This window comes from Anopheles arabiensis, chromosome 2 (genome assembly GCF_016920715.1).
Source record: "Anopheles arabiensis isolate DONGOLA chromosome 2, AaraD3, whole genome shotgun sequence".
Lineage (NCBI taxonomy): Eukaryota > Metazoa > Arthropoda > Insecta > Diptera > Culicidae > Anopheles > Anopheles arabiensis.
Window position 1 is genome coordinate 45,915,770 of NC_053517.1, and position 11,128 is coordinate 45,926,897.

At 45.6% G+C, this 11,128-nt stretch overlaps 2 protein-coding genes across 2 annotated transcripts; both read right to left on the reverse strand.

Annotated features, from left to right (window-relative positions):
- Window positions 1–1,576: 1,576 nt before the first annotated feature.
- LOC120895623 (myogenesis-regulating glycosidase-like) lies at window positions 1,577–3,855 on the reverse strand. Its single transcript, XM_040299126.1, has 2 exons — window positions 2,003–3,855; window positions 1,577–1,917 (listed from the first exon to the last, which is right to left on the reverse strand). The coding sequence occupies exons 1-2, from the start codon at window positions 3,756–3,758 to the stop codon at window positions 1,730–1,732; spliced, it is 1,944 nt and encodes a 647-aa protein (XP_040155060.1). The 5' UTR covers window positions 3,759–3,855; the 3' UTR covers window positions 1,577–1,729.
- A 3,583-nt stretch (window positions 3,856–7,438) lies between these two features.
- On the reverse strand, window positions 7,439–10,411 carry LOC120896584 (centrosomal protein of 120 kDa-like). The gene is made up of 2 exons (XM_040300798.1): window positions 10,218–10,411; window positions 7,439–10,142 (listed from the first exon to the last, which is right to left on the reverse strand). The coding sequence occupies exons 1-2, from the start codon at window positions 10,276–10,278 to the stop codon at window positions 7,597–7,599; spliced, it is 2,607 nt and encodes an 868-aa protein (XP_040156732.1). The 5' UTR covers window positions 10,279–10,411; the 3' UTR covers window positions 7,439–7,596.
- Window positions 10,412–11,128: the final 717 nt, after the last annotated feature.

An 11,128-nucleotide genomic window follows, 5' to 3' on the forward strand; every position in this document is an offset into this window, starting at 1 on the left:
GGATCATGTAGCAGTACCGTCTATTCCGCAAAGCATCGTCGCCAATAAAACGGAACGAATATTTGGTTGTTAGCAGTGAGAGCTCTTTTTTGAGAACCATGAAGAGTACAACATGGCCGTGGAGGGAGGTATCATTCATAACACAAGGATCAGAGAGTACTATCACGACTTCGGATTAACTATACCAGGCTCATCTACACCTTTTTGCTAAAGTTTATCCCACCACTATGCAGTTGCTGTTGTGTTGATAAAACCGTGCGCTACATTTTCACCGAATGCTATGGATACAATGCGGAACGCATCATCTTGTCAACTGGATACCACTATCATTTCACCAGACATTGATTTCCAGCAAAAACATATAAACCAAACTATAATTTCAAATGAAAACAATTTAAAAAATTATAAACAATAAAGAAGAAAGTTAGTTGTTAAGATCAGATTTAATCTTCTGATTAAAAGAGGTAAATTAGGCCAATAGGTCCAAACACTCTAAGCAATAAATTTAAAAGAAACAATTAATTGATCCACTGTATAAAAAAATATATGTATCCGTAAGAAATATGCTTGTAAATTGACATCGCTAATCGTAGAGTTCTCGCTAAGACATATAACTTAGCAAAATTCTATCTGACCTGTATTGCGTATATTGAAATTATTGCATTACTGAAATTACTGAAATTATTTGGTCATTTAATATTAAATCTACTTAACAGCACTTAGAATTCAAACCTAGCAAGTATGTAGCCTTACTTACTATATAGGACATTTTAGAAAATATTAATATTTAAAAAAAACTTCATCAAACTCAACGTTCATTTGGCATAGCAATAATTATCGTTTGTTACCGTGCTGCTTTTCCCAATGTTTCATCAATATTCCTATCAATAAAAAAAAAGTCGAATCCTACATTTTAATCAAATTCAACTTCAAAAAGTTTGTCAAACACTTGGCTGCTTAGGTGCTAAACCAATAAACGCGTAAAACTCTATCGCCGCAGCATTGTCGATCTTGGGCGACGTTTTTACTTCTCTTGTCAGTAGAATATTGCAAGCAAGCAACAATATAAAGCAAGCACTTCGTGAAGAAATAAATATAATGCAACACATGACACTGACAAACCCAGATCCTGATATACGCTGATGACATAGACATCATTGATCTGCGGCTTTCCTATGTAGCAGAAGCCTACCAAGGGATCGAGCAGGCGGCAGAGAACCTCGGATTGCAGATAAACTAGGCAAAGATAAAACTGATGCTGGCAACATCAGCAACTCTATCAACAATAAATCCAAACTAGACGTAGGCGTGACGTACAGATGTAGGTGAACGCCCTTTTGAAGTCTTCCTAGAATTAACCTATCTAGGGTCAAAGGTCAGCAATGACAAAAGCATGGTAGTTGCGCACAAGGTTGCTGGCTGCCAACCGGTCATTCTACAGCCTGAAAAATCAGTTCTCCTCGAAGAACATGTCGCGACGCACGAAGCTGGGACTCTATAGCACCTATATATATATAGCGTTTTCGGACACTCCTGAGGCAGACAAAGACCGCAAAGCAGCGCCAGATGAGTAAAGTAAGTAAGTAAAACATGCCAATAGTGTGTAATCTTAACAAACATATTTGTTTAATTACTTTAAGGTTATAGATCGTTACTTATCGCGCATCAATCCTCTAAGTGACACATTCAAACACATCCATACCACGCCGCCAGGACCTAAAACCTCTCACTACACCTTACGGGTAAAGTATGGTACCATGGCCAATGGTACCGGATAGTTTCGCAACCATTTCGGACCAGTGTGCAGTTCGCCACTGTTGCCATCTGTCCATGAGCCGCGGGGCAGATAAATGTCACGAGCTCGAGCATTTTCCACAATAACCGGTGCAGCAATGATGTCGTCACCGAGCAGATATTCTAAGGGAAAATTGGGAAAACCAAAAAACAAAACGAAATCAGCTTCAAATCGGTAAGAATGTGCACCTCATCCCACCGCACTTACGATCGTAGATTTGTTGGGCAGTTTGGTCGCTCGGATCGACCCACCAGAGCGGCGGGTTTACGGGCAACCCGTCGGACACGGCCAGTGCGAAGCGCTCCATGATGGCCGGTGCCATCCGGCGGTGCAGTTCGGTCATCGCCAGCGCTATCTGGACGGTTTCAGCGTCAAAGTCCCACGGTACGAACGAGTACTGAATGCTCGGCATGAACACGTTCGCCTGCAGCCAGCGGATGAACATTTCCTTCGACGGTGGGCTGTCGTCGTATCCGTTGCCCCCGACCATGTCCGGCAGCACGAGCGGGTAGCCGACCATATTCAGCTGCAGCAGTGTGGTGATCAGCGTCGGCAGCCCATTGTTCCATCCCCAGTTGGAGTCTTTGTCAATCATGCGCACAAACACGGGCAGATCCTGCGTGCCGAGGGCGGACCGTACTTCGACCAGATCGCCGAACCGTGCGACCGTGCGCAGATAATCACCGACGATCTGGCTGGGCCTACGGTTCGCGGGCCCATTTAGCAGCGGGTCCGGCGGTGTCCAGCTGCTCTCGCCAGCGTCAAACTTGAAGCTATCGATGCCGGACTCATCCAGTATGGCTTGCAGCCGGGCGCTGAACCATTCGCGAACTTCCGCCTTGCTAAAGTCCACGTAAGCCGCCTGACCGCGCACCGAGTTCCACCATTCGGTGTCCGTGTTGCCGGTATGATCCGCCACCAGGTAGCCGCGCCGCCGTGCCTCGGAGTACCACGGTTCGCACCCCTTGTTGATAAACGGATGAATCCAGAGCGTGGTCCGTGCGAACCCGAGCTGCCGGATCGCGGTGATCGTGTTGCGAATGTTCGGGAACTTCGTTTGGTTGAAGGTGAGCGCCCCGTAGCACCACTCCCAATCATCGTCCAGCTCGTACTGGCCACGGAATCCGTTCGAAACGATCTCGCCGGCAAACTGACGCACGATCGCATCGTTAATGTCGCGCTTGTACCGGGCCCAGGTGGACCAGATCGGTTCCATTACCATCGATTCCGCGGGATGCCCCGTAGGTTTGCCCAGGATGCGTTCGATCGCACCCATGTGCGCCGCTCGGGCATCCGCAGCCACGCCGATCGTGTAGCGCACGTCGTAGCTGGTCCCGTGCGTGTCGTACGGCAGGGCGGCTCGTGTCTCGAAGCACATAAAGCCCGGCTGGCCATAGTTCTGGTCGACAAACAGCGGCGTCCAAGGGTCGACGTACAGGAACGAGCCGTACGCATTCAACCAGTACCGATCGCCAACCGCACTGTTGTTCGCCTCCTTCGAAAGCATGCTGTACCGGTTGAACCGCAGCTTCTGTACCGGCCAGTATTGGTGCTTTTGCTGCGGTCCACCGTACCAATTTGTGGCGAGCAGATTGACACAGTCGACGTTGATGACGCTGCTGGGCACCTCATTGCGTATCACGGCAAACTGCGAGTAAGCGTTCGTGTCCACTTCCCTCGCCAGCTCCAGTACGGTACCGTCCGTTGCGGCATTCGTGAGCGTAAACCCGGCGGCCGTTTCTGTGTAGACGGCCGCCGGATCCAGGTTAGCGCTGAGCCGAATCTGCTGCACCACCTGACCGGAGGACTGTACGACGCGCAGTTCACGTGTCTGCAGGTTTACGTTGACAACGGTTGACGCCTCGTTGAACGTTAGGCTGTACTCGGTCGTTTGTGCGTACACACCGCCCATCGGCCGCAGGGCGACCAGAACAAAATAACTGCTTAACAAGATGGGCAACATCTCGAATGGTTCCCTACGCACGGCACACTTTAGACACACACTAACCGTAACTGGACAAATTGTGATCCATGGAGAGAATAACAGAGCGAATAATGGGCCGGGCAGGGCGCTTAAATAGTACTGCTGTGCTGCTGAAGTGCTCTGGTAAATATTTTGCTTTTGGCTACGGTAGGAAATCAATTGCTGGACCGCAAAAGGGGAAGTTGACAAAGCCCTTGAGAATATACTTTCTTTATCTCGCCACCAGCACACCACCTTCCATTGCAATCTGAACAAAATGACACTCTGTATTCTGTAGTTGGATGACTTTTTCAGGTGTTATAGAGTTTTGGTTACAAAGAAACTGTGTATACAAACATTTTTAGTTTTATTAATTGTTCCCTTGCTGTTGCATGCAAAGATACTCATTATAGAGACAGAAAAATGTTGAAGATAATATTAGTAAGACAAATTAGTTCATTTGACCCATGACTAGGGATGTACTAAAGAGTATTTTTTAATTTCGGGACAAAACCCCGGTTAAAACGGGGTTTTCAGGGGTAGTTGGTGTTTTTTTTCAATGCTAGTATTGATATACACATTGAAAAAAGGTGGAAATTGCTCTCCTTATTTGCCAATAATATATATGTATTACCGTGATTGTTGGTTTTGTAAAACAATCCGTTATTTATTTCTAAATATATTATCAAAAACATATATATTAAAACAGCAAATAAAACAATTGAGTTCAGCTATGCATGAGTATCCAGAACCCCACGAGCCACGTGATGGCATTCTAGGAATGTTTTATAACGGAATAAACAACTTTAAAACTTACATAACTAATATTGAAATCCACAAAAGGATAAATCATACGATATCATTCTTCCATCCAAACAGAGTTTTCTATTCTTATCGGGTGCAACAATTATACTTGATCTAGTGCTGCGTTAACAGCTGTAGCAGCGTTGGTGTAATACATAAATCTGTGGAGAAAAGTTATGCATCCTATAAAATTATAAAATTATGATAGAAAAACTTTTAAATGTATCAAAATCATAATGTTTTAATTGCATGTTACGAAGGCGAACATGCAGCAAGCATTGAAAAGCAAGTGTTAATCATTGAAGCATGGGTACAACGAATCTAAACCTTTGCCGAATACCAATCATGATTCTTTACGATACCAGGGCTGTTACAGAAGTCTCAATTTAAAAACCGCGAAATCCGCGCCAGGCTTTTGAAATCCACGCCAAAACTTAAACTCCGCGCTTATACGAAAGCAACACATATAATTTTTGAATCAGGGAATTTTTTGTTGAATCAGGGAACTACATTGTTCTGTTCTTCAACTTCCTTTTTCTTGCTGCTCAATCCCAAATCTGCATTCTTCTTTTCTTGTTTTTCTTTTATCAATTTTTTCGTTGTGTGTCTGCCTAGCCAGTTTTGCTTTTAATAATAATTCCTTTGGTGGAATAAACTTTTCTATGTCATTGTGGAAAAATGGCAATCCATTGATTATGTTTTTTCGATGGTTAAAGAGTTCTGACGTACATGAGCTTTTTTCTGTCATCACCAATTTGGAAGACGAGAAGCGTCGTTCAGCCTCAGCATTGGAATGGGAAATGGTGATGACAATTTGGAACAGTTTTTTTAGTTCAATGAAATTATGCTGCCGGAAAAGAACAGTATAAAGCTCCAAACTATCATTATAAGGTGGAAGGGAATGCTTAAAATTTTTTAGTACCACAATTTCTTCAAAAACACGAGCTTTGTCGAGTTTAAAATCGACCATTTCAGCTAATTTCAACATTTTTTCCTCTGCTTTAACGGAGAAAACCTTTGAAGGTTTCATGTATGAGACGAGATGGTAATAAAATTCGTGGGGAATGTTATTCTCCAGCAAATATGTTATTAATTTTACCACATGCTGTTCATTTGTCTCATAATTAGGTAAACAACTGGGCAAAATTATCTCGTCAACTTTTTTTTTAATCCACTGTCTAAGTCCAAATGTTTAGTTTCAAAAACAGTCTCTAGCTTTTCGACTTCATAAATGTTTGTTAACCAACACGACATAAAAGATTTTATGTATTCGTAAATTTGAAAAAGTACGAAATCATTGGTTTCCAGAAAATTTAATTAACTTTTCGGCATCACTGCACACCTCAATAACAAACCGAATTACGGACTTGATACCTTTTATAGACAGTATCCTAACAATAACCTCTTCATGATAACTAATTTTTTTCCTTTCCGAGTGAGTCAATTTGGCTTTCAATGCAAAAAGTTCGTCTATGTTCGCTAGTAGGACCTGCGCTGCATTGCCTAACATTACCCAACGTGTTTCAACAAATTTTACGAACTTTTTTGGTTTTTCCTTGCAACTTTTTTCGAATTCTTCCTACTTGGATAGTACATCAAAATAGTAGTAACCTACCTTCGGCAACTCAGACCCCTCAATCCCAAACTCTTTCAAGGCATACATAACAGCATTGTGTATGATATGGGCTGGCTGTGTCAACTAGCTGGAATCCTCTTTCTCGAACCAGCTTGCTGTTCATTTTGCGCTCAAGGCTTTGGTTGTCTTTTGGGCCATCCCTGCTTGGTGGTCTAAAGGGAGTTTAGCAGCTTCCAGTCCTTCGAGAATTTTGCCCATGATATTCGAGAAGAATATCAGCTGTTACTTGACCGAGAAAAGTGGAATTCAGATGGAAGAACATCAGCTTCGTCAGGTGGCTCGAAAAATATTTCACCGTCACTTCCATTTCCTTGAGTCTGTTGTTTCCTTCGGTCTCATCGAACAACAGCGAATAATACTCTCCTCGTACATCCTTCAAGAAAAGGTCCCTGAAGAATGGTCCGATAGCGTAATTGACCATATCGGTCATTTTCTGCCGATACAAACTGAACTCCTTTAAATCATTTGGCGCTATCGCGCGTAACACCTTGGTGTCCTTTTCAGTGGTGTTGAACGATTCATTCTTCATTACTGCGTGTATGGTCCAAATAACCTCTTTTTCGAGAATACCTCTGTCTCGGAAACCTTTTCGAGTTTTTTTTTTAACAAATAATGACGATTTTGAACATAATTTTTATTATTTCCGCAAAACCCGCGCCGATGCAGAGTGTAAAAACGCCCGAAATCCGCGCGAAACGTAAAATCCGCGCTAGCTGTAACAGCCCTGCGATACGCATGATAGACACTCTAATATCGAAACTGTTACGGTGTAGGATTTCAAGTCTGATGTGACTAGTGCTCTCTGGAGCGCCCCCACAACTCCGATCCGAGTCCGGCTATTGTTAGTACGATTCCGACTTCGGCAAAATCGGAACCACTAGTTCTGACCGGGTCTGGTGGTACAGTCGTCAACTCGTATGACTCAACAGGCACAGGCAGGCTTTGACTGACAGCGATTGTTTGTGCCAAAGAAGAAGAATAAGAAGTTCTGACCGGAGTCGGAGTCGTCCGGAGGCGTCCAGAGTCGTCTGGAGCCATTCGGAGAGTCGCCAGGAGTCGTTCGGAGTCGCCCGGAATTATCCGAGGTCAGATGACGCCTCAGATGATTCCAAACAACTCCAGATAATGCTGGACGGAACTACCTTTTGGAATCGGTTCCAAAATTATTGGAATCGGATCGGTGTCGACTCCTGATTTTTGCCAACTATAGCCATCACTGGATGAGACGATAAGACAGTTATTAAAAGTAAAAATAAATATTTATTATCACAATCTAAACCCCGATGTTTCCCACTCCCACAACCCACAAAAGGCACAAATGTTTTGTTAAAAAAATACACATCAGTCTCATAGTAAGGATATCCGTTCTGTGTTTACCGTTCACACGGCACCTGGTCACTAATCCGAACCATCAGAACAGTCACAAACATTGCAACAATCACCCGCACCCTGACGGGGTCCGCCCCGCGCAACCGACATCTGAGAACTGGAACTGGCGACTATTTTGCGTCTGCCCTTTCGAGCATCCTTTGCCGGGGCAGCTTGAAAGTAAGGCGTGCGGGCCATACTAAGCTCCTCTTGCAGCTGGTGCACCTTGCGAGTCAGCTTCGCCCACAGCTCCTTATAGTGTTGCTTGGACTCGGCCAATTCCTCCAGCTGCTGCTCCAGCGCGGCACGACTGGCACGTTCCTGGTCCAGCTCGCTCTGAAGCGTCCGGTTGCTGTCTAGCAGCTGCTGCTGACTGATGCTCAGTTGGGCCTGCTGCTGTTGCAATTCCCTGCACTGCCGACGGGTGGTTTCGATTTGCGCTTCCGCCTCCTGCTCCAATCGCACCGCTTTGGCACGGATCTCTTCCAGTTGTGCTTTGAACTGTTGCTCAATTTGTTTCACACGTGGACCATCTTCCGGCACGCGTGTTTCCGCTTTACGGTGCGCTTCCTCCAGCGCTGCTGCCAGTGCGTCAGCGCGAGCTAAACGATCGACAAGTCGCTTTTCCGTTTCCGCTTGTCGCTTCTTCCAGCTCTGCTCCAGAGCTTGCAGATGTTTCCGTTCCTTTTCTTCCAGCTGCTCCATGAACTGTTGGCGCTGCTCGTGCATCCATGCCTTTTGCTTTTCCACCAGCTGATAGGCGACCGTTGCGTCAAAACGTTTTGCTAGCCCGTGAGCCGTTTGTGGTGCAGCACTGTGGCAGCAATCTTGGCGCGTTGGTTCCTCCTGTACCACACCCAGCTGGCTGTTGTAGTTCAAACCGACCTCTTCCAGTGTGCAGCTAATCGAGGCGATGGCTACATTTTCTCCCGCTTCATTTATCATCACAACCACACCGGCCGGTTGCCGTTCGCGCGTTCCTACCAGCAAACTTTCGTTGTCTAGCCGTGCCAGCGCGTACGTACTGTGTGGACCGTTTAGTGTCAGCTTGGAAGGTTCGCTGCCGATTATATCAACCACCTTATCCGGCAGAGTGGAAAAGAACAGCTCCAGAGTGACACCACCAAACTCGATGCGATCCTCGTGTACGGCAACGTCGGGTAGCAGCTCGAGCCTGACCTTCGTGAATGGTGTGTCCGCTTTCGGGTGCTGCAAAGCCAGCTGCCACAAGCCGGACGCCGGCCCGGATGTAAACCGTACCGTTCCAACACATACACGAAACGCAAATGTGTGCCTTATGTCGCGCAGATTCTGCTCCGTCGTCAATAGAATCCTTTCGATATCGATCTTTTCCCGTTCTGCGTCACAATGTGGATTATCTGTTACCGGCGTTGGAGGTTTAGAAAGCTGTTTGGGAAGCGAATCTGGCTTCGTTATAGGTTCAGTGCTTGCAATGTGAGCATTTTGTTCAGGAATACAGCTTTCCTTGGCGGCTTCTAAATGCTTCTCTACGGCAACAGGACGATCACTGCCTAAACATCGCAATGATAATTTTATCTTCAATGACGGTACAATTTCTTCGATTTGATTCAGATCCTTTCTCGTAGTAGTGGTGTGAACTGGTAAACTACGCACTGCTTCTAATGTGTAACTATTGGCAGGATGGTTTTCTTTGAACTCTTTCACATGGTTTGTCTTCAGGAAGCCTACGAAATCAATCGTCGTTGTGCCAACGGTTCGTTCTCGGATCTGCTCTTCACCCCCGGTCAGCACCATGATTGCAATCTTAAAACCATTATCAAAGTAATCGACCAGCGTTAGGATCGAGCTGCGCAGGTTAATTCTAATTTTTGCTTTAACGTCAAACACTGGCGACCCGGATTTCGTCCGCTCCGCCATGGACACGTGCCGCTCGCCGAACAGTTCGTACTGCAGCCGAAAGGTGTCCGTCCCGGGGCAAAGCCGGTCCAAGTGTTGGACACATTTGAGAACAATTTCGAACACAAATAGATCCGTTTCTGTGTCTTTGCAGCCGACCTGCAGTAGGCCACGATCCTCTAGCAGCTCGACGTTGCGGGGCAATGTTTCGGGCTTTGGTGCACTTCGCTTCGTCAGCAGCTCATCGCCACTCAAATCCGGGGTGGATGAATCGTCTCGAGTTTGACACTGGTCAAGATGCTGGGAGTCGGCCACCATAACCAGCAGCTTCAACTCGGGTTTTATCCGTCGCCAACGCTCACTCTCGATGCCAACCAGCCGATACCAGCGGGGTTTGATGGTTTTTATTCGCGATAGCGTTACGACCGGTACAGACCGCAACGGGATCACAACGCTTCCTATCGGTGACCGAACGCCAGACGGCTGTACCTCGTAACAGTCCAGCTTTATCGGAGTATTCTTGGTTTTGATGGATTTCAGGGTGTATCGATCACACTGCCAGACCAGCTTTACGTCGAACGAAGCGGTTCCCGAGCCGGGAGTGACCGGTCGGCGACTGACTGCCTCGAACACTTGCTGATTTAACGATGCGGTTAGAGCTATCTTCCGGCCCTGCTTCTCCTCCTGAAAGTGTATCCCTGGGTTGGGAAGGGATGTGAAACGAAAGGTGTAAAACATAACACGACACGTTGATCGGAAATATACGCACGTACCGCCCAAAACTTGCACGAATATGACCAGCTGTTGCTCGTCATCCTTGTGTGGTGGTTCCATCTCGCCTTTGCAATTGCACTGCACGTCGTTCTTCGTCTGATTATATGTGGTAAAAATAGCGCAATGACTACTTAAATTAAGTAGATTCCATTTGTAACCGTTTCTACACGCACTTGCACAAGCGACGCGATGTAAACAAAGCAGCCGCTTGAATTTGGCAGCTGGAACCGTTGCTACCCAAGTTACAATTTTGGCACCGTCTGCTCGCGCTTGATGAAATGTGTGTAGAAGGCACCCTTATCCTTGGCAATGGGAACCCAAAGTCTATATAATACAGAGGTCGAGTCATCCAGAACATTTGATCAAAAAGCGTGGGAAAGTTTTGACAGCTGGATGAAAAAGCTTCAATAGTTTCATCGTAGCATACATTGAGGTTTTAGTTGTTGTGCATGCAGTGGTCTGAAAGCATTTTCGGCCATTTTTACATCGTTTTTTGTAATATTGTACATTAAAAAGTTGACGAATATCAAGAAAAGATAGAATTATAGTGAAATTATCAATTACAACAAGATCAGTGCCCGAAATTACGACGAAATCATGTGCAGCTCAAGAGGGTCAAAGCTAAGGGGCCAGATTTCTGATTGTGGTCATTTTTAAGTGATGAATTACTGAAAAAACTCCTCCATGCCACGTTCATGAGAAAGAAATGTATAGTTAAACTAAGTTTTGAGCACAAAATGCACAATTAGCCCTTAAAAGGGTATGGTTGTTTGGAATCGTTTGGAACGCTTTTTCATCTAACTGTCAAAAACAAGCTTTCAAAATGGTGGACCAAAATCGAGCTATGCATCGACCTCTGTATTATATGGACTTTGATGGGAACCAGTAAACATTCAATCTGATCCCGGGA